Consider the following 24333-nt stretch of genomic DNA (forward strand, 5'->3'; position numbering starts at 1 on the left):
ATTCAGTTATGAAAACCGAACCGGAGACATAAGTAACACTCTCGAGTGCATAAATGGTTTCTAACTTCTTTGGCTCACCACAATCATGATCAAAGTAATCCTTATTGCCGTGGTTAAAACATTTCACCTTTGAGATATTTTTCTTGAAAGGACACTTTCCTTTCCATGTCGATTAAACTTCGATTTCTATCCTAAAGAATATGTTCCCTTGCTCTTCCACTTCTCGAACCCACCCCGACGCTTACGTCCGGCGCATCGCTCCTTGTCACCTATGTTGAAGAAAGGTTTGGAACCTATAGAGAATGAAGAGGGGAATATAGAAACAAATCCTGCTAATAGCGTAAAAGAATTATGCTACTTGCGGGTCCCTTGGATCATGGGCCGTTGCAAACACCGAGCGAGAAGGGTAAAGGGCTCACAAGCAATGTCTTCCCTCGAGGGTGATATTCCAACAGAAAGGGCCAATTTAAATGCTCCATAGAGAACCCCCTCTGTCTCGTTCTCGTCCAAGATCAAACTAAAGATATTAAGCATAACAAACATTTTTTTTTTCTTGGATTTGCAGAAGCCTCTTTAGAGATAGGGGGAGTACTACACAAGCTCGTAAGTCAAGTACGGACCTTGTCTACGAAGCAGAGCAACCTCGGCTTGCTTCCATGGAAAATTTAGACTTTCTTTTTGATGTTACGATCACATAAAAACATAAACTTTAAGGCTCAATTGCCATGTTAATTTCTAATTTAGCTGCCGGAAGGCGATCCACCTCTAGTTCAAGACAATGCATAGCATCCGCAAAAGTCTTTACTTTTTATTGTGGATCAAGAGAATTTTCATATGCACATAACTATGAGATAAAGAATAGATTACTGCTTGCACTAGCTGTTCATCGGTCAAAATGTGGCTCACATCTTACAATTCACTTATCATGTTTGACATAGGCCACAAAAGTTATTTCATATTCTGTCTATGAGGCGACATATAAGTGTCAAACCTTATACTGATCTATCTTAAGTTGGTGACCAATGTCCAACCAAACTTAGTTTTTAATACCTCCCACTTGACTTTGGCATTTTCATAAAGATTAATACCACGAAAAACCTAAACTGGTATACCTATGACAAATTTATCCCAAACTAATTTTTTAACCACAAAAAATCCCAAATTGGTACTTTTGTGACATATTTACTCTAAATTAGTATCCCCGTGACAAATTTACCCTCCGTTATTTTTCGTTAAATTTATACGTTAAATTGCTGAATTGAATGACATGTGACAGTTGATGGGTATATCAATTTAGGTTTTTTACCCTCTATTTCTCACAGGTTTATCAATTTAGAATTTTTCGTGATATTAACTCAATTTAATAGAGGATAAATTTGTCATAGATGTACCGGTTTGGGGTATTTCGTGATTAAAAGATTAATGTAGTGTAAATTTATCACAGATATACCAGTTTATGGTTTTTGGTGGTCAAAAAAATAGTTTGGAGTAAATTTATTATATGTGTACCAGTGTGAGATTTTTTGTGATTAAAAAAATAGTTTGGGGTAAATTTGTCACAAGCGTACCAGTTTAGGGTTTTTCATAGTATTAACCATTTTCATAAATACCTGAACTCACGCATGAAATCATTTTCCACGTTGCTCAACAACATAATGTGAGTAATAAAGCTCATTTTTTTCCATGCAGCAAATGCCTTTCTTTCCCTTCTATATTGTCCAATATTCTCATTGTCGGGTTCTTCCATAACTAGGTTAAGAGCTTCTAGTGCTTTTTGCTTTTCTAGCCCATCTTGGATTCTCATAGTCCAATTTTCATAATTTTCGCCATTCAAATGCTCTCCTTTGTTTAGCTCGGCTATAATATTCTAAAATGCTGTAGCCATTGTATCCGAATACGAAGTTCTATAGACATGTATTCATGAACTATTAATGCCTAACATTTATGCATCTATTTTACACTAACTAATTACATTAATGAATAATTTCATATAAGGTCTCGGATTCGAAAGTTCACTATGTTCTCAAACATCGTCTAAGAATCCTCATTTGCAATTACCATTAATATAATCATTTATGTAAAATTGAGTTCATTAAAGTTACTAAAACTTTCTAGAACTCCCCACTCGAATAAAGATCATAAATTAAAAAATGATCTCCTCATCTTGTAATAATAAAATTGCATGACATGATTTGAGCTAATATACAAATAATTCAATCATCAAATTATACTCAAATCATGAAATACAATAAATAAATAGCAAGTACACGAAACTTTATACATGCTACCGACAAAATATGCTCTACACAATCTCTATGTAGCTATCCACATGTGATATATATTCTGTATTTTTCAAAAAGATAGAGATATACATGTAAAAATACTCGAAAAGCGCCCCAAAATATGTGTATCATGAGCTTTATATGTATTTTCACAACTTTAAATGCATCAAAAATGTACAATATCTATACCATAGTTTAGATAATCCAAAAATGAACACAATGGTACCTCACATGCCCCCCAACAGAGCTCATGCGTGCCTCCACACGTCGGTCAAACCTTCTACATTGACTAGTCAACGGTCGATCAACGAGGTCAACGTTGGTCAAAAAGCAATTTCTTGAAAATTCGAAGACGAAATTGCAACTTTCGGAAAGTTTAGGGATTAACCGGGTCGGAACAGGACGGAAAGGGTTTAGGTACCCTACGCCTGGTCTAGAATAAGCTGAACTGGTTTTGGGATAGTCGAAACCGAGTCTAAGGTATGTGCATGTGCCGCGCACGTGGGCGCGTAAAGCCCACGCGCACCGAACCACTTCGGCGCGTGCGGGGCTTACGACCTCCTCCAGCGGCCTCTGGTGGTAGTCAACCCCTCAAAACACTCGTCTTGTCGATACAAATCTAATGGTATACTCATATTCCATTTTCACCGAGCGAAATTACACGAAAAGGCAACGTTTCATCGCTGCCTCGGGGAACCCGATCCCGTCACCACACGTGGCACGCGTTCGACCTCTACCAATGTCACCTAGCGATGGGCAACCACTCAAATTTTCTCGTCTCTCCGAGCCTGTTCCATTGTGTGTTTAAAAAATCATTTTTATTGCATAGAAAATGACAAACGAATCATGAACAGTATCGACAAAAAAAAGTTTTTTACACTCGAATTAATGACAAAACACAATACAATCAAGAAACAAGAATGATTATGCTATGATACCAATAAAGGGAACATATCCCAATAACGTATATGTACATATACACAGCGGATTACACTAAATTACAAGCCTAAGAATTATCTTGAATCACCGATCGGAGAAATATATCACGATTAATGAACATACATTGATAGCCACAAATTAAAAACCCCAAAATACAAGACAGAAAACTCTCCGGATCCACCGATCAATCATTCTTCGAGAGAGTTTTAACTTAGAATTTTTTGAGAGAGTTTCTCTTTTTTTTTTCCTCTTATGAACGACCTACGTTCAATTGAGAGAATATGCAATATGCAATCTTCTCACTTATGGAATAGGAAATAAAATCCCTTGATTGCAATCAATTAATACATTAAAGGCAATTATTGATTTTCCCTTTGTTGGCAAAATCAATTCCAACATTTTCGAATATGAGGGGACACAAATCCCTGACGAAATGAAATAGGACCAAATGATCAACTTGGAGATTGGAAAGGAGACGACGCCCAGGATGCCTACTGTGGATGGATGGGGGGTGTCGCCCCATCTTCGAGTATGGATGGTTCAAAACTTATGAATGTTAATGTCCATGAGATTGTTCATATTGGTGATGGAGATGATGAAAGATAGATATAGTAAAAGAAAAAGATTTGTTCTAAGAGAAAAGCTGCGAGAAGGAGCTAGTATGAGCCCAAGGAGAAGGGTTCAATGTTAATACCCAGTGTTGAGAAAAGAAAGAAGAAGGAGAGCGCAAAGGGGGAGCCTTCAAAGACAAATAATGTGAAGGAGATTCACCCAGTCATTTGTAAACCCTCGTTAGTGTGAGAGAGATAAAAAATTAAAAGTAAAAAATAAAAAATAAAAAAGGTTGTGATAAGTGCTTGCAGAAAGCTATCAGTTTTGCAAACGCATGATGTTGTAATTTTGTCTCAGTGTTTGACAAAGAGATCTGCAAATCCACTGTGGGATCAGTGGAGATGGGGTGAGAGCTCTAGTGCTGTTGTGGGGTACTGGCAAAAAGAAAAAGACTTATTTTTTTGGGGAGAATTATATAAAAAAAAATCATGAACTTATTGAAATTGAACCAAACCAATCCTAATTTTTTTTTTTATCATTTGAGTCCTAAATCTTTTACTTTAATGCCAATTAAAGGTGTAGAATTGGATTGATATAATTACGATAGGTTTAGGACTTTTTTTAGTAATTTTTTCATTTTTTTTAAGCACCAACGCAGGAATGCAGGAGAAACAAGTCCCATGCGAAATCAATTCGTAATACTTGTTAATGCAAGTGGATAAGCCCCAATTAGACTGCTAGAGTTTAGAGAGTGGAGTAGGCACAATCAAAGCCAAACCGCTAGCAATGTTGTCTCGATCCTATTTATTCCTGTCTCTATTCATTATTGCGTATACTTGCATGGATTGCTTCTATTGTTGCACTGACACAACTGCCTGCATAATTTTTAAAGTCTATAGTTTTGAAGTGTTAAAAAAAAAAAAAATTGCACTCACACTAAAAGTCTATACTTGGTTATGTCACGTTCGATTCACCCCTCTCTTGATTTTACATCTAGAACCGACATTTGATGCCAGAGCTTTCTACTCAAATTTTCAGAGGTCGAATTGAAATCGTCGTCGGACAAGCGTGGATGAATGTAATTCAATCACGCGACCACCTCTATTTGATGGACTAACTTTTCACATCGGAAGTGCATGATGACCCAAAGAAACTACTAACTTAGGTCAAGCAGAACAGTGAAGTGCCTTCATGACTAGCTTGAAGAGATATCATCTTCTACACCAAGATGGGCGTTCATCTAGAGTGCAATATTGTAGGGTTGTGACGCATGGGATGAAAAAAATAGTGAATGAAACAAATAGTTTTTAAACTTTGACATAATATATAATGTGATTATTGACTTTTATATTTATTCAATATGGTCCATAAACTTTAACTCCATATGCAATGTCTTTCTTGAAATTTTACTTTTTTTAATGTGGTCCCTAGACTTTTAATAAATATTCAATTTAGCTCTTGAACTGTATGAAATTTTTTTATGTCATCCATCCACTTAATTTAATGAAAAGACGACATTGAATATTTTTATACAGTTCAAAGACTAAAATAAATATATATAATTTATGAATAATATTGTACAGATTAAAACACTTAAAAACGATATTACGCATTAAATTAAAATTTAAAGATGATAATAGATGATAAATTTACGTGGCCAACAAAAGCCTAACTTGGAAAAGCTTTAGACCCTCCCAATCATCTGCAATCATTGCAACCTTTACTTCACCCTCTGTCATCATTCTAATGGGAGACGTCCAAGCAGTCTCTCTCTTCTCTCTCACTCTATGTTATCTCGACCTTGTCCTCAATCACATCACCTTTATCCCCATCTTTTCAACCATCATGTCATTGCACGATCTTACCGTTGAATTCTCTAATTAAATATGTGCCAAAAAAGCAGTTGCTGTGCCACACGTCTTTTAGCTGAAAGGAGAGTGATGTCAAGGGTTCGAATTGTGGACTTTAATATCGAGAAAGAAAAGGAGGAGTAATCAATCGAATTAAAGATGTGTTCGCCGGAGAAAAGAATTCTCCTCTCGAGAGAGCAAACGCCGGATATTAAAGATGCCGATAGGCCTATTCGATTTGGTTTCTCCATTGTTGTCCAAACTACCCTCTTGAGATTCCCGTCCGTTTAGCGTGGAGTGGGATTCACGTGCTTTCTTATTGCAAGGGAGTTTAAACCACATTCTAACATAGATTATGAGAACTTCCCGCAGCGAAACAAAACTTTTTTGGACCCATGGCAGCAGCAACTTTTGAGCAGATATTTCGTAGTGTATTTTCAGCCAAAACTGGATTTTTTTTAGCTGTAGAAAAGCACGCTGAGCGATTTTTCCAAAGTCCACGAAACACCAGACCCCACAAAGCAGCACCCCCCCCAACAGATAAAAAGAGAAAAGAGCCTTGAAAAGGAAAGGGATGAGCCTTTCCTGATATCTGTCTCCCGCAGTTTTTCGTCTCCTTTGATCTGGTAGACTTGTCTCCTGCAAGCTCCATGCCTCAAATTATTTTTGTCAACTGTAGCTTGAGGGAACCCAAGAACTGTATTCGAAAACTTGTACCGACACTCGCAAAGAGGGATTAAGTTGATAAACCGTATGATAATGTTGTGGGAAACGTGAAGTTCAGGCGAAAATGCAAAGATTGCGGAGAAATAGTTTTTTGAGTTCATATTAAGGAGATCGACTTAAGGAATAGAAATTGCAAACAATCTACTCATCACGAGAATTCACGGGAAATATCATGAGTCTGCGAGAAAGATGAAAGGATTTTGTACTGCGTCCTCCGCCGGTGGAAATCGGCTAGTAGAAATATCATGGATACACATCCAACGTTCTAAGTCGAAAAAAGCATGTGATTCTTTTTTGTGATTCTAGAAGGGAAATTTCCGGACAAAGGTACGAAACACCCTCATTTTCTCAAGTAAGGGCCTGAAGTCGACCTTACTTTAAATAATAGCATAAAGTATCCTTATTATTTCAAAGAAAGGCCAAGGATATATATATATATATATATATATATATATATATATATATTTTTTTTTTTTTGGTAAGGAAAAGGCCAAGGATATTTTCGTCGTCTACATTTTCTGATTTTTTTTCTTTTTTATTTTCTTTCTTTTTTTCCTTTTTTTTCCCTTCCTTTTCGCCGATAGCCGATCTCAAGCGATGGGCGGCCATAGGCAAGGCCCCCCAACCCTTGTCGATGGCCGGTCTCGAGCAGCCCTCCCTTGTGGCCAATAGAAAAGGAAGGGAAAAAGAGAAAAATAAAAAAATAGAAAATATAAATGACATATTGGTCAAGCCTTTCTTTAAATTAGTGAAAGCAATTCAGACCCTTATTTGAAAATTTTCCATTCTAAAATGATATTTAAAAAGCAAATGGCAATAAAGTTATTGATGGTTTCTTACCTTTACCAAAAAAAAAAGTTTTTGATGGTTCTACGGCACGAAGCAATTGTGGGTGAAGGCCCAATGTGTTATATGCCAAAGGAGCAAATAGCAGGAATGAGAATGTTACATTGGATGATGTTTGGGGACACTCATTTAAGGATGGCACTCCACAATAAGTATCTTCAATAGGATGAAGGGAGAGAGAAGCTCATTGGCTTTCGCACACTCAGATGAGAAGACACGACTCAATAGCAGAGATCATCCAAAAGAATAGGGAAAGACTTGCGGCAGACCGGTAAAGAGATTAGGGAAAAAATATGGAAAATCCAGATCTTTTGGCAGATTGACATAGAAGAGCTCTCAACTATGCAGAGGAATTTCAGCTGAACAGACATTGATGAATTGTTGTTTTACCTGTTGTGCCATTGACAGTCTCCTGCCCTATTTGATGCAACCGCACGCTTTCTTGCACTCTTGGGACAAATTACATGTTGTCTAGAAAGTACATTAGAAGATTAAATCCAAAAAAAGAGTAGAGATAACTCCGAAGCATCATTTGACACAGGATCGAACACGATCCTTCGGTGCAAGTTGAAACTGGTCATTAGAGCAAGTGTCGCACATGCCTTCTCAGCACCTATGATGTGAGAACTGCATCCCCCAAGTAAGACGTTAATCTAGTTTACACCTGTTTGCTGGAAGTATGCAAGTCAACCTACTCACCCACCATAAGACTAAAGATCAAACTAGAGATCCATATATACAAGGGAAAATACGGTGCAAAATCAAAGGCAACCTCCCCAAGAAATATGCATGCAATATTCCTTCATAAAAGATTGAAAGGCGGGCTGCCAGAAGCAGTGTAATGGACAATATGGCTTCAGTTCCTCTCACTCGTACAATCTGCAATGTCGCAATTCAAAGGAACAAGCATTTAGTCAAAGAGAGAAACTCAGAGTGAACACTCCAAAATGACTACATAAAGAATTACTTAGAAACCTGCAATTAAAGAGAGAAATTGGTGGACTAGTGATGACACTGGCTTCCAGAAATTACTAAGCATACTTTGCAAGCTAGTTCCTCAAGGAAATATTATCTTGTGCATTTTCGAAGGCTACAAAGAGGAAAAAGCAGGCTAATACCAATCGTGCAGACTCGAAAACACAGTTCCTAGTTAAAAAAAGGTGTGATGTCCTATCATGGATATGCATGAAAACTTTCAAGAGTTCACTATAGCAGTATCCATGTCTAACTGAACAGTTTTAAGTTCCATAAATACGGTAAAATTACAATCAATTGAAGAGTGGATGCCTGTCTAGCCCAACTCCTAATGATGAGACTCCTGCCTTATTGTTTGCAACTCCACAGTAGTGTCTGACAGAGGCACCAGTAGAATCAGAATTTTGCAAATTAGATTTTAGATAAGTCATCAACAGGTGCTGGTCCACCATTACTCTTCGCCGTTCGTAAATTAGAAGAGTTCCTATTTTAACTAATCTTAGAAGCCTTACTTCCAAAATCCTTAATAATCGTTGAGTTATTAAACAAACTCGAAATTATGTCAAGAATGTTGAATTATCAATATCTCCAATGCGGATGGTACTGCACACTAATCCGCCACAACACTTCTAAAACATGTATTACTGAATGCATCTACCAGCAGAGGCTGTAGCAATCACAGGTGAAAGGAGACAAAAAAGATTAACAGGATGTACACAATGAAGAAAAGTAACAATATTAAAGCAAAACTTTTTATTGCTGAGCACACTGTGTGAGAACAAAAAGTGAGTGGAATTTCTAGTTTCCAAGATTCTCTCTAGGGTCTAATGAGCATCTAAGTTGTGGTGATATAAATGCTTTCCAATTTGGTGATCACGGTACTGACCAACAGTGTGCAAGAGGACTTCGCCAAGTTGCCAGAGATTCAACTAGGGTGATCCAGGACAGTACTTCATTTAATTCAGGCAGAAACTTCACATGTTAATTTTTATTTAGCTATTCCTTCATTGCTCTTTCATACTGGCTAAGGAGAAAAGAAAGGTGAGGAGAACAAAAAAGCGATAGAACATGTGCAATGGCTGCATCATGGAAAGCAAATGCACTGGTCGTGTCAAATAACTCGTCAAAGCTGTCTCCAGCAGCCAAGGAAGTCAAAGTTGTTACATGTTCTTAGACAACTAAAACTGTCAAGGAATCTTCAGGCAGGCCATAGGGCAAACTTGATTCCTCAGTCAACTTTGTGCCTGTTCATCGACACTGTTCATAGATGAGAAACTGAAATTTTCTGCAGAATCCACACTGCGCATAGCATCCATGGAACTGTGCATCTCTTCTGTTTCCAGATGGGAGGTAACTTCCCGACGTCAGAACACAACATACGAGGCCTGTAGACTAAAACTTTACATCCACTAATAATATGCATTGACCAACGCAAGTATAAAACCAGGACAATGTTTATAGACTCAAAAATGATGCCACATTCCAACAAGGCAATATCACCCTTTTGATTCGCCCTCTTTCTAATCTTTTGACAGCACAACATAAGTGCAATGATCCCCACTAGGCAACTTATGTGCGCACATTTTACAGTACATCACCAATCAGGGGAAGTTTGATCATTCCATGGAGAGCCAAACAATGAAATCATAATGCGTCCTCAAATGCCTTCGTTGAAGTTACACAAATACTCATTCGTAGAGGAGAAAAATGTTATTGATCATGGTGAAGCAATGATGCTCAAGATGTAAAGTACTAACCCGAAGGTCCACTAGGAGCCTGAAACGCAACCTTCATGGGACCATAGGAAGATCCCCACTAATCAGTCACCCTGCCAGACTGCTTTGCTCTATCTGCAGGTTTTAAGTGACTGGTAAGAAGGAATCAGTACTCGACCATTGACGGCCTTTAGCTCAAAACAAACATGAAAGCAAGCAGCAATTCATGGAGAGAAAGACAGACTACAAGTCCCAAAAGGCCTGCGTTCAACCCACTAATAAGCACACGCATCATATCAATTCCACAGAACTCCAACTAAAATTGAATGATTGACCGAAGACAATGGGATCATAACAACAACCATGATCAAGATACACAAACGCAGAATCGCACTAGAGGGTGAAGTCGATGAGGAACGCAACAGAGGAAGTGAATTCTGAAAGGGGAAATCACCCGGAGGAAATCGCGGTATCTAAGGTTCTCGAGGAGGATCAATCGCGTTGATGGGAAGCGAGACAGACGGAGAGATCCAGCTGCGCTTGCCGGCACTGGGAACGCTTGAGGTCGGTCCCGCCGCTGGCGCAGAGGCTGCGGACGGCCTCCGACTCGTCGGGGCAGACCTCGGACACCAGGCACTGCGCTAGGGCGCTGTTCAGGTGCCGGCACGCCGAAGCGCGGGCGAGATCAGACGGGACGCGGCGGTGGCACTCGATGAGCGCGCGGTGCAGCCGCTCGCACCCGCGAGCATCCATGGCATGCCTTTTCTGTGGAGGACCGAGGTGGCGCGTGGGTGGTCCGAGGGATACAGCTGGAAAACGCAAAATCGCGCACTCGCGCAGGGAACGACGGCGTTTCGGAGGACCGCGACGGCGGAGGGGAGACAGCCGTTCCCGTGACCCCTACTTGCGCGCAGGTGCGCAGCTTCACAGCGGTGCAATTGGCAACGTCGGCACATTGCGTTTGGCCTTCCGACGTTGGGGTATGTCATAGACTTCACCATGAAAAATGTTACTCTCAGCACGATCACTTATTTTTTTATTATAGATCCACACGTCATTGCCGTCTATTTTGCATAAAGCACACTCCATTAATTAGAATATCATGGGATCAGAAATAATGACAGTATCATCAAACTATCAGGCTAGCGACTTCCCTTCTACATTGGCAAAATTACATAAATACAAGGTAAAATTTCACGTAAAGACTCAAAATCCATTTATTTTCTCAAATAAGGATCTCAAACTTAATTTGTTTTAAATAAGAGCCAAAAATGTCTTCATTGTCTCAAAAAAGGCTTGAAATAAATATTGTTTCAAGGAAAATTTTCAAATAAGAGTTGAAGTGCCTTCGTTCTCTCAAATAAAGACCTAAAGTGCCATCATTATATCAAAAAAGGGCCTAATCGAAGGGCATTTTTGTCTTTTTCTTTCGCATTTTTCACTTTCATTTTTTAAAATCTTTAATTAATTTGACTGAAAATTAGATTAAAATTGTATTTTGACGGAAATACCCTTGATCAATCGGATTATTTAGCCGGCTAGCCACCTGGCCAGCAAGATCAGGCCCTTATTTGATATATTCATTGCCACTTCAGGCCCTTATTTGAGACGAAGAGCGCATTTCAAGCTCTTCTTTGAAACAAAGATCACTTCAAGCTCTTATCTGAAAAATGATTGCATCCTTGCCCCTTATTTGAAATTTTCCTTAAAGAAAATGATATCAATAAGATGCTCTACTTATTTCGGGAAAATGAACGATTTAAAAAATATTTTCTTAAAATGACATTTTATGTCATATGAATAAGTAAAAAATATTTTCATCGTCCACGAAATTTTGCAGATATAAATTATTGTCGACAATAAAAAAAAATTAATTAATTAATTATTTCAAATGATACAATTGATTGCTTTTAAAAAGATATTTTCAAAGAAGCCGTATTGTTGGCTTTTAACGCACGAGAAATCTGTATTGCAAATTTTTTTATATTAATTTTTTAGTATATTTTGTGTAAATAATGCTGATGACGCCATATCATAAAAGAATTTGTATAATTTTTTTTAAAAAAAAATAAGAGAACAAAAAAATTGAGAAAAATATTGAAGTGGAGTGGGACACGAAAGAGGGCAGCACGGGTCTCGGACATGGTTGGGGATTCAACTCGAGGTCACGGCGATGATGATTGGCCATCGAACAGGGCAAGGGCCGCGCTTAGTGGCAGCCTTGACAAAGCTCGCTAGCATCGAGCGAGGGTCGACCGACCCTCGAATGGCAATCACAAGGGTTAGCTTACACTCGTCCCGATGGCAGCGAGCTCTATTGCACGACCACCACCGAGTGAGCACCAACCTCCCTGCCGACAATGCAACAAAGGGTGACAGAATTTTGGTACTTCAATGCACATAAAAGAAACTAAAATTAAAGTGCCCCATTGACACAATACCGACACAATTTTTAGCACTCTCGATATCCTTATCCAAAAAATAAAATTGCTTTAGGCTCCTTTTGACCGTTAAGGACTATACACCTGTGTTGCACCGACATAACACAGGACATGGGACACGACACTATACGCCGGCACATGATTTCTCAAAAAAATAGAGAATTTTGAATCGTTGAGACACGTTATATATTAGATTTATATTTATATATAATAAATTATTATTTTTTTGATTTCACAGATAAATAAATAATAAAAAAATCCCTAAAATGAATTTACACTGAAAGACGTCGAGGATTTGCCAGCATATTTCTTGCAAAAGACGTCCCGAGGCAAGAAAATGAGATTGGGGCTGTGTATTTGGATCATGACCAACACAAAAGTCCCGGAGAAAAAGAGGGACAACATCCTATAAAGTGCCGGCTCAGTCATCGTTGCAAATTACTAGGTTGGACGGGCTTGATGTGGTCCATCAGAAAGGCTTATGGGGCGAGTGCAAATTTCGGTTTTGAAGTATGAAATTTGCATGAATTAATCTTTGGACTCGTGAGTCTAAGTGTGTCTTAGGAGGCCTTGACCGCGTGTCGGAACATGTCCTAGCTAGGACACCTTGATCATGTTTCGGAGCATGTCCCAGCATGTCGGATGGGTGTCACACAGGTGTCACATATCGACACGTGTTGGACACATGAAAAATGGTTTAAGGGGGCATGTCTGTGTAACATAGCTACCAACCGGAAAGTTGCCTAATCATATTTATAGATCAAGTAGAAGGTAGTCTGAAAATAAAATGCTCAGTCGTGTCACCTCCTTTCCTTAATCCCGCTTTTTTAGAAAATAAAATATGCACCGGGAGGAAATTGTCAGTTCTCATTTTCTCTATTGGAAAATACTAGTACTTTTATTTGTATTATGCTCATATACATGATTTCCAATATATAAAAAATTTCGTCTCCGGCCACTTTTGCTGAATTTGTGGAGAAATACTTGTTCTCTTGAAATATAATGTGCTATACACGTAGAAAAAACTTGTTGAATTACACTCGGAAAAAAAAAATACTTCGATTTCCAATATAGTTGACATCTTTTCGTCGGTCAATTAATGATGTATCAATGTCAATTATCAATTGCATATCAAAATTTGATTCTATTATGATACATTAGGTCATGTAAAGTCCAGTTCCGTTTGATTTCTCATTAGATAGTAAGAAGTTCCGAGACAATAAATTTATTAGAAGCAAGGTTTTACAAAATCCCGCAATTCGAATGGTCCTGTAGTTTTCCTCAATCGTCATACAATTAGTATAAAATTTTGATAAAATCACATTTATTTATCATCAAAGTAATACCAAATTTTATTACATACTTTTGAGAAAATTGACAGTATATACTCATCCCTATTTTATATCATACGATTTCCATCCCATATATTACTAACAGAGCGCATTCCCTCTATTTCCCTTTAATTTTATTTAGCCCAATAACAGAAATAATTTTCCTAATTTTTTTTGTTCCCCTTCATCTCCTCCTACTTCCCTCAATCCAAATACACTAGTTGCCCTCTTTCAATCTTTTTAAGGAAACTTGATATTTTCATGCAATTTCCTAATATGTTGGGGGATTGGATAAACTATTTTTCGAACTTTTTTGCTTCTAAAAAAATTTACGTGATAGTTTCTTCCAAATTTCAGTTAGTTATTCTTATAAGAAATAAATGCATTGAAAGTCTTAAAACTTATCACAAAAATGCAATTGAAACATAAAACGTTCAAAACGTTCAATTAAACCCTAAAACTTGTTACGAAAGTGCAATCTAAATCCTAAAACTTTAAAAAAAAAAAAACAAAAATCAAGTCCTAAAATTAAAAAAAAAAAAACCAGTTTTTGACAAAAATAATGCAATCGGACCTTAAAACTTTTTTTTTAAAAATCACTTTTGGGCCTTGAACTTATGAATTCATTTTTTCAATCAAGTCATTAAATTTAAATTTGTTTAATCAAATCCTTGAACTCGCATAACTCTGTCAATCAAATCCTTCCAGGTCCAAAAGCATCTGTCTATGACCATATATGTAGATAGCTCACACAAACCTGTCTTCAGCAATATTCCCAGAAGAATTCTTGGCTTAACCAATGCTTATTGAAGAACCAAGATGCAGCTAATATGACAAATATTACAACTCAAGATACCACAATCCACAAATTCTACATCATATCCATGGTACTATCCACAACATACACAACACAACACATATGGTACACAACGCATGAAAATCACAGAATGTTCCAGCACGGGCTGGGACCACAGATGTCAAACCTTACGAACCCTCGGGCAGTCCCCGACCCATTATTAGATTGTGTTCAGCACACTGTAAGACTGCAAATAACATCACAACATCCCAATGCCTCCGTAGAAGAGGGGATCGTCGATTAGGGAAATCTATCTCTGTCATGAGGGGAAGAGTAGTCGATGTTGGGGCCAATAGGGATGATACCAAACGGATTGATAGTCGGATGGCTTCCATAATAATGCCGCTTGATGTGCTCCATATGGACAGTGCTACTCATGCCGGGCACTTGGAAAATGTCTTTGGTGTAATTGAACAGATTCGGGTACTCATGAAGCGACTTTTTGTTGCACTTGAAATGAACCACATAAACCTGTCATCAAGTCATGGCAAAGTCAAAAGATAATTGAATTGATACAGTCAAAGGATCTTCGGAAGAGTTCCACAGAAAATAGTGATTGTAGATCCTCATAAACCTAAAGTCATCCTAATTTTTTTTATTTTGGCATTCTCTAATGATTTTGACATGCGTTCACTTTGCTCATCCACTTGTTTCTCTTTCAAAAGGAAAAGAAAAAAGAAAAACAGAAAACAACAAGGGTAGTTTCCTGGCATGATTATCAAGAAACTTACAAATGATTATCGAAAAACATAAAAAGAAGTATAGTTTTCATTTTTATCTTACCAAACTTATTTTCTCAGAGAACATTAAGATTTAGACGTTGGTTGGTCCAAGAAAAGAGCTTTCCTTAGAGAAAAGATTATTGAATACTTGTCCCTTGTCTTTCTATGACAATGGAAGTCATTCAACTGAGACACGATTATCCTAGTTCTTGTAAAATGAGATTCATATAGCTTTTTAAGCTTTAGTGCTAGCTTGTTTAAATCAAAGAAATGACCCCGAAATTCCCGAATATATCAAAATAATAAGGGCCATACCTCATCAAATCTTATCAGGGTGACAAATAACCGAATATCCGTTTCAGAGAGTGTATTCCCACATATATATCTTTGCTTGCCAAGTAGTTCTTCACACTTGTCCAGAGCATCAAACAATTTGTTTACGGCCTGAAGGGAAAAGGACACTTAATCATAAAAGATTCATTAAAAATTACAATCACCAGACTTATTATTTGGGTAAATTAAAATTATCCACCCACACAACCTGGCAATTCAGGGATTTAAGTTTAGACACTGCCGCTGGAAAAAAGATTCTCCGTGAGCAGTCTCAATCACCATTCAAGCAAAATTAAAGGTAGTCACACTTAAATGGAAAACCAAGAAGTGAATGTTTTTTGACGTGAAGAAGTGAATGTTGATTAAGACCAGTTTTGACAGGTAGTGTTTACAGTACAAAGCCTGATTCACAGCAACCAAACCTGTCTATTAAAGAACCATACTAATACACCTGGCTGACAAGACGGATCAAAATTTTAGCACTAAGCGTTTGCTGACATGACATCATTAAAGACTCATAGTCGCCAACTCAATCAACACTCAAAGAATAATCAGCCATGTGCACCAACTAGAGATAATTAGATAGTCAATTCTTGCATCGTAAAAGCTAATCAAATAGGGAAAAAGAAGCACAAAATCAAATCAAATTCTCTATACTTCTCTAGCTAGACCAGCCATCAAACACCTGAATAAATCTCTACATAGGTAAGCAATGCAAACCCGTCATCTGGGAATATGGTTGCTGTTATTCAGCATCAAAAGTCAAAGTTCTCTCTTGTTCTTGGAGCACTGTCTTACGGCCAGCCACCATGCCCACCACAACTTGTATCTTTTAATTAACTTCCCAATATCTCCTATGCATATGCATGCACGCTGAATCACATGATAGGGCGAACACAACCTCCCAAGCTAATTCATCATATTCTTCCCAAGTCCACAAATAAACCACCTTTTTGCCTCCACCGGCCACGGCCCTAAGAACAAGACAACTGCCTCTCTTAAAGTAAGCATGTGAAATCAATAGGGATAGGTCCCTCGACTGGTTCCATATTCCAAGACTTAAGGAAATGGTCATATATCAAGACTTAGGGATAGGGCCCTCAACTGGGTTCATATAACCGGACGTACTGTATTTTATGGTGTCGCCAGCATAATTTTCTGAAAAATCACCAACAACCACACCACCCACGAACTCTTATTCAGGAAACAGGAAGCAGACAAATGGAATTAAGCATTTACATAATGAGCAGTGTTTTAGAAAGCAGAGAAGGGAGGGAGGTGATTATTTGTGGTAGTCAATTTTCATTCTTTAGTTTTGCTTTTTATGTAAACATCTATCTAATTATTTGATTAAAGAACCTGGCTTTTGCACCTGTCCTGCTCTTCCCTGCGGCGCTAATGAGGGTCTTTCAGTGCCAGAACCTGGGGACGGAGATTTCCCAACATAGTTTTTATCAGATGAAAATGTGCTCAGAGGGAATGGTCCTTGACCTGGCTTCTGTGGCATAGGGGATTTCATTTTCTACACTGTAATCAACAAATTAGCTATTTTCGCTGGGACACGAAGGCTCTTATCATCAGTAGAAAGTGGTTTTAACGGGTCTCCAGATGAAGTTACTCTTTCTTGCTTTAAGTAACAAATGGAATGACAATTCTTGCATGCAAGTACAAACTAAGAGATAATTACCTCATCATAAGGCCCCTGCTTCTGGGCAAAGCCACACTTGTAGACACCATTATTGATGGCATCATATATCCATTCGTTGGTTTCATCAATACAAGCTTGCAAGTGAGGAGGATATAGGTCCAAAGCAGCATTCTCTGCTATGTGATTGAACTCGGTGTTGAACATGCGAATGATCTCAGAGCTTTCATTGTTAACAATTGTTTTGAGTTTCTTATCCCATAGAACCTAATCCAAAAGAAGAAGTTTTACCTCATCAGATGAGACAACAAATGAAAAAGATCAGAGAAATGAACGCCGATCTTGAGAAGAAAGAAAGAAAAAATAGCAACACTGATCAGGATAAGGTCACTTACAGGGACTGTATATTTCCCAGTGTAATTGGTGCTAGCTAACTCGTAAAGCTCTCTAATACTTTTTGCGCCATTAAGAGGATCAGGTTCAGCTCCGGCTTCCTCAGTATCTGAAGAAGGAAAAACCCATCCCATATGCTCGTCGCCTTCCTTTGTTCTCTCCCACTGAGGTTTGACTGACTGAAAAATGTTTGGAAATCCCAATTAAGTAAAGTCAATGCTTATTTAACCCAAACCCAAAATCCAATTTACCGTGAAACTGATGGCCTTGTCGAGTCCTTTGATCTTCAAGTATGCAAGACACCGGGACGCCCACGGACAGGCATATGATATATAAAGATGATACCGTCCAGATTCTGCTGGAAACTGTGAACTATGATCCCTTGAAATAAAATTACGAAATGTTGAAGCCGTTCTGAGAAAAGCACCAGAATCGGACATCTCATCAAGCGCAGACCGAGCCATCTGAATACTGTTCTGGGGACTCAACAGGAAAACATGATCAGCTAAAGAGTCTATCATCTCAAAACACAGAAGTAGCTACACTGGAAAGAAAGAGATCTTACAAGCAATTAAAACATTTCTTTCCTTACAAATTCACCAACTGATTAAACAAATTCTGAAGCTGCTATTGTGGAAGTTTAGAGCTCAAAACACCAACAGGAAAACACATGGAATAAGGATATTCTATAAAGTTTATACTTAGTTCTCACATAATCCACACACTTAGGAATTTATCTAGAAATATTTTTTCTCTTCTGATTAATTTCTGAGGCAATTTTTATGATAATTCAACAAATAACACAAATGAAAAAACACTTGAAGGGAGAGAGAAATCCAACCATACAGTCAGCTCAAATTAATGGAAAGAAACAAAAAGCGTAAACAAGAGTTTGGAATAAGTAGATGGAATTTTATGCAAAAATTTTGCTGAACATGGGATAAAAATCGGTAACACCAAATTCCAAGCATTTGGTTCCTCTTAACTATTCAGTAAGGTTTTGATCCCCCCCAAAAAAAAAAAAAAGTATTCAGTAAGGAGGAATCTAGTAATTGTTAAAAGTTAAAAAATGTCCAGAAAAAGAAAAATCCACTATCTCTCTGCAGGTTTTTCCACCAAAATTGCCTTTCAACAATCTCCAACAATGAAGTGAAGCCAAATCGAAGTGACAAGGCTCGAGTCCTTTGATATTTGCAGACTTCCAATCAGCATCTACTGCACTTCAACCTTTACTATTGCAGGGAAACGAAAAAAAAAAAAAACACAAAGTGCAAGCGAAGCTAAGAAGTAGCATCAACACCCAGAAAAGTTGCCATCAACTGCAAGTGGTAATGGCCGCCAAATCGCCATTGACAGCAACTTTGTAGGCCTGTGGCTGTAGACAGCCTCCAACTCACAGTCAGCAGAAACTTCATGGAAGTTGACATCGACACGATACACAAAATTTACTGGGTACGACCGGGTATATGAAACCCCGATCCATCCAGAACGTTGGAATCTGCTGGATGGGTTTGAACCAGATGGACCAATGGCTCCATGATCCACCGCTTAAGACCGATAGATTTAAGAAAGGAACCATTATGGCCACTGAAAGCCACACCCTCAACAGCCACAAAGCCGTCATCAACTCGACCGCAACACATGGAATTTTCCCATCAATTCTAACCAAAGATGGGATTCTCTGACACGGCGAGCCAAAACCAAAAGTTTTGATCACAAGTTCAGGCACCAGCAGTGGCAAAAAAATCATTCATATTTGCACGAAAGTTATCAGCCCTCCCTCATCCAGTCACATGGGAACGATCACGAGCGACCAGCTAAACGCAGCGCAAAATTAAGTACCCGACAGGCCGACACCGACCAAAATCCCCATCCAAAAACTCCACCGAAACAAGAAAGACCGATGAAAAAGACAGCCGGTCGACATCTGGGAAAGACACTCGGTCTCAGTGGAAGAAAACAAAAAGAACTTTTGCGGGGCGTTCGATCATTGAAGTTCAAAGATGGATTCAAACTTCAGCAGCAAAGGACGACACGACAAAGATGGCAGCGATACCTTCGACGGAATCCGAGAGCGCAGCAAGAGAGAGAAGTTGGACCTGGGACCAAGTGGAGATGCAAAGTTGGGCTTGAAACAAGATGCGATCATGGTCCCGTTTCTTATACTTCGTTCATGGCACGCTTGCCACGACAAAAGTGGAGATTGATTTTGTCTGGTTATATAGGCTTTGTCTTCAGCCGTGGGCTGTGTCGGCCTATCACACCTGTTCGAATCCAATCAGAAATTCGCCTTAGATGATATCCCCTAACTATAAATAGCCCGAACGACTCCAAGAGTTTCATGCTTGATTAAGTACTAAGTATCTTAAGGAGCGCAATACATATAAGGTACTTCTCAAATTCACCAGTAGACTTCCAAGAGCTCTGAAGGGCTGGTAGAAAGCAGCCGCGGAGCAAGATCAGATGTATTTTTTTGACTCAAAGCTTGGATGATGCAATGCAGCTTGTTCACTTGTTTTTCATCGGAAAACATGAAAGCTCTATTGAACTCAAGAGTAAAGAGTTACTTTGAGAGCGCAAGTGTTGTTCGATGGACAGAAGAGATCCCCATTGAAATGGGTTTACCAAGTTGTCATAAGCCAGCATAGTGATCTCCCTCTTAACCTTGTTTCTCATCATCTGTTGGTGAAGAAATGCCAAAAAATTTAAAATGTCATTCAGAGTTTTCGTCTAGCAAAGCAAAGCATGTCTGTTCTCTCGGCGTTAAGCTTATTTACCATATCAACCCCTAAAAGAACACCACATGCATAGTGCAAAATGACTCGGTTTCAGGATTTCAAGGAAAGGAATAAGCTTTAGGACTCAATTTCACGAAAATTACGAGTTTCAAGACTTGTCCTACCATTTTTCCAGAAAGACAAAAAAAGGAGTGAACAAAACCAAGAGTACTGTCATATAATTTCCCGATCTTGCTCGACTTCGAAATCATGAGTCTCCCCTCAACATCCCCACCAACTGCCGCCGGCCCACCACCCACGAATTGGGGTGCAAATAAAAGAGCAGAAGCTCGAAAGCCCAACTCGGCCCGAAATTCACAGGCTCAAAATGGTCGGGCTAGTCTTCAGGCCTGTTTATATAATTTGTTTTGGGCCAAGCCCAAATGGCCCTGCATGGGCCGAATGTTTCAGTGTTTATATTTGTAACAACTGAAATTACTAAAGATTGGTCCTTTTTATTTCCAAAAGGAAAATGCTTTACTCTTCGTTGAACTAAAAAAAAAACATGATACGAAGGAGATTAATCATCGTGAAACTAGATAACCCAAATTTAAATGAACTAAGATATGAGAAATTGCATTTGACATTGTAGTAAACATAACCCTACACACTCAATTTGCCATAACACGGAGAAAGAATCATATTCTCTCTAACTTTTGCTCTGCATCGCAGGAGTCAAACCCCGCACCTATTATACTAACATCATCACCTCTCCTAATTCATTTAATAGCAGGACCGCATGCCTATTGGCGAATATGGCACTATAGCCATGCACATTTGTGCGTAATGGGTGTGAGTAATATTCCCGATCTTTTGTTTGGCTCCAACAATAGAATAAGCTAGATGAACAATCTTTTCACTTGCTTAGTTGCTTCCAATACGGGAATATAATGTAATGAATGAATAGATAAATATACTTTCGAAAACTTTCATCGGATAAATATTTTCACGCTTCAAAAATAGTGTGAAAACTAATTGATTCAGATCATTTTAGATGAATAATATCATAATGACTTCCGTAGAGATAACTCTTTTCATGGTGTCTAACCTTTTAATTTTCCTTTTATAAGGAGGACATGCCTTGCATGAGCATCCATTCCCCACATCAAGACTTAAGAAGAAAAAAACTATTGACATCGTACATTTGTCTCCAAATTAGTACATCCGCAACGCTTCTCGCTCTCCTCGCATCACCGGACCATGAGCAACCCCTGGTTCACCACCACAGCAAGCGACACCACCACCGTAAGCCCAACTCCACCGCCAATCCTCCGGTAGAGTGAGCTTGAACTCAAGAATGAGAGGATAGAGAGGTGGGAATGTCTTGCGAAAGAAACTCAGCAAATGGTGCTTAGACTCCAACGGCTTGGCTTCAACTTCCTGCGGCCCCGCCGTCGGTGTTGGGTCGACTTCCAGCTCCGGCAACTTCATGGATAATTTTTTTCAATGATTTCTTGACTTCCTTCGTCGACGACTGTGACGGGATACGGGTTTGCAGAATCAAATATGAAATGCACGAATGTCAATCCAACATTACCTATATAAAAGACGTGTGTAGTTATGTAGGATTTAAATATGGCACGAGCGAATGACATGTTGTGTAAATATGAAATGAGCAAGTGTCGTATGATAACGTAGTAATTGAATGACATATGGATGACATGCATCGAATATGACATGCATGATGACGCGGCAATCAAATATGACACTCGTGAATGACATGCAAGATGAAGTGGCGATTGAATATGACATGTGCGAATGACGTGCATAATGATGTGGCAATCCACTACGGTAGGAGTAAATGACATGTATAATGGCGTGATAATCGAATATAGCAAGAGCAACACATCAATCGAGAAAATGTTGAATGAATTCATGTGACATATGACATGAAATATAAAAAAGTACTAGTCTTATTTTGAAATTCGTGTGGAATCATGTTTCGAAAAATCGAATTTCTAAATGATAAAATGATTGTTTGCATGCACGGCGCCTTGGATGTCTACTAGTAACATGCATCATTTAATTTGACAGCATAACGACCTAATTCGGATCCAATATTTAATTTGCGATTACAACAACTAGCAACATGCGCTACTTAATTTCGATAGAATTAAGACGAGTTTTGATTTCGGCACGAAGACAGCCTATGTGTAATTCCTATTTCTAAACAGGAAGCATAATAATGTATATTAGAATCTAACATTCCAAATTACAATCATAACGACCTAGCATGCTTCTATTCGAAATGCTAAGTTCCATGAGTCTATGACTCAAGCAACGGGCTAAAATAAACTTCGATGAATGGTTTACTTTTTAATGTGTTTGTCAATATGATGTTGGATTGGGTGACCGACAATGTGCTTAGTTGATTACTTGTTGATAAGTGACCAACTTGAACCTAAATTTATCAATGTTTATTTGATTAATAAAGATCAAAACCTAGTAATTTGTAAGGGCAAAATTTACTATTGGTTATCAAAACCTAGTAAAATGTCAACTTCTGTATGCACATCAAACATATCCACTAGAGTGTTTAAATTATAAAGACTTTAGAAAGTTAGTAGAAAATGTAGCAATCACTACATTTTGTAAAAAGTACAATCTAGTATGTTAAAATAAAGGATTAATGCCATTAAAAATCCCAAAAAAGTATACTTGTGACAAATTTACCTCAAAAATTAATTTTTTATCAAGAAAAATCCCAAACGAGTACATATGTGACAATCTGTTAAATTTTACCATTAAATTGCTGAGTCGGATGACACGTGACAATTGATGAGTGTACCAATTTTGGATTTTTACCCTTCGTTTATCACATATATACCAACTTGTAGTTTTTCATGATATTAACCTAACTTAACGGAAACTAACAATGGTAAATTTGTAACAGGTGTAGTAATTTGAGGATTTTTTTGTGATTAAAAATTAGTTTGGGGTAAATTTATTTATGTACTAGGTTAGAATTTTTTGTGGTCAAAAAATTAATTTATGGTAAATTTGTCACATATGTGCCGGATTAAGGTATTTCATGGTACTAACCCTAAATAAATTTATCACCGGACTGAGATAATTCAACCGAGTCATTGTTCTCTTCTCGTTACACTTACCAACACGTTTAGCAAATTACCAATAATCTTCGGCATACCACGTATTAATTCTTTCGGGGACCTGAACTTGATCTATGGGTCCGGTTCAAATCGACACAACTTGGCCCACAAGTTCGATTCAGCTGATTCAAGCCTAGCCCAACATTTAACATTTTTTGCCACTTCTATTCAATTCTACTTTTTCATTTATGAAATTCCAAGATCCATCTATGCGACATATATTTATACGGATTATATAAAAACAAAGAGAGTCTCGGGAATTCAATCGTCTTTTTTTCCCCTTAAGCTATTCTTAGTTACTTATTTTACAAACATTCCGCCTATGGACTGCTGTGTAAATTCATAACTTTATTTTATTCCACAATTCTTGGATAATAAATTTCCGATATTTTCTGTCCTAGAAAAAACGTTTTAAAAAGATTTCCAATTTCTAATTTCCTCTTTCCGTAAATACAATTCATTGGTATTGTGTGTTTTCATCAATAAACGACTCCATAATAAAGTGATTTAAATTCTGTGTCACAAACTTAATCTTTTAAATGCCAATTTCTAGCACACATGCGACATGTTTTACAGTGGCTAGTATATAAAAGGCCTGACCAAAAAACAGAAAACTATCTAGCCATTCAAGCAGTCCAAGCAAGTTCTAAGCTACTGCCAACTCAACAAAAGGTGAAAAATTTAGGACTGAATCGGTAAATTTAAAAGGTTTAAGACTAAATAGACAAAAGAGCAAAATATTTATGACTTTTTGAGAATTTTGCCCATTTAAATAGGACATAATTTTTTAACCACGCGAAATGAGAGGACCCATGTAGATGATCTTCAAAGTTCATTCAA

General features: G+C 38.0%; 2 protein-coding genes across 11 annotated transcripts; both read right to left on the reverse strand.

The window, feature by feature from the left end:
- Window positions 1–7726: 7726 nt before the first annotated feature.
- Window positions 7727–10841, reverse strand: LOC115726032. Of its 5 annotated transcripts, none has more exons than XM_048285784.1 (3): window positions 10340–10841; window positions 9928–10020; window positions 7727–8074 (listed from the first exon to the last, which is right to left on the reverse strand). In XM_048285784.1, exon 1 carries the CDS (start codon window positions 10636–10638, stop codon window positions 10378–10380), a length of 261 nt encoding a protein of 86 aa, XP_048141741.1. In that variant the 5' UTR covers window positions 10639–10841; the 3' UTR covers window positions 7727–8074; window positions 9928–10020; window positions 10340–10377. The 5 variants fall into 5 exon arrangements, with proteins under 5 accessions (XP_048141741.1, XP_048141740.1, XP_048141739.1 ...); XM_048285783.1 differs by having other exon boundaries at window positions 7727–7886; window positions 9928–10037; window positions 10340–10838; XM_048285782.1 differs by having other exon boundaries at window positions 9928–10037; window positions 10340–10838.
- Window positions 10842–14510: 3669 nt separating this feature from the next.
- Window positions 14511–19808, reverse strand: LOC115726029 (glutathionyl-hydroquinone reductase YqjG-like). Of its 6 annotated transcripts, XM_048285428.1 has the most exons (7): window positions 19663–19678; window positions 18172–18262; window positions 17858–18082; window positions 17609–17785; window positions 17256–17480; window positions 15551–15679; window positions 14511–14984 (listed from the first exon to the last, which is right to left on the reverse strand). In XM_048285428.1, exons 3-7 carry the CDS (start codon window positions 18068–18070, stop codon window positions 14754–14756), a joined length of 975 nt encoding a protein of 324 aa, XP_048141385.1. In that variant the 5' UTR covers window positions 18071–18082; window positions 18172–18262; window positions 19663–19678; the 3' UTR covers window positions 14511–14753. The 6 variants fall into 6 exon arrangements, with proteins under 6 accessions (XP_048141385.1, XP_030511596.1, XP_030511597.1 ...); XM_030655736.2 differs by lacking the exon at window positions 18172–18262 and having other exon boundaries at window positions 19663–19808; XM_030655737.2 differs by lacking the exon at window positions 18172–18262 and having other exon boundaries at window positions 17858–18077; window positions 19663–19788.
- Window positions 19809–24333: the final 4525 nt, after the last annotated feature.

Source organism: Rhodamnia argentea, chromosome 9 (assembly GCF_020921035.1).
Source record: "Rhodamnia argentea isolate NSW1041297 chromosome 9, ASM2092103v1, whole genome shotgun sequence".
NCBI lineage: Eukaryota > Viridiplantae > Streptophyta > Magnoliopsida > Myrtales > Myrtaceae > Rhodamnia > Rhodamnia argentea.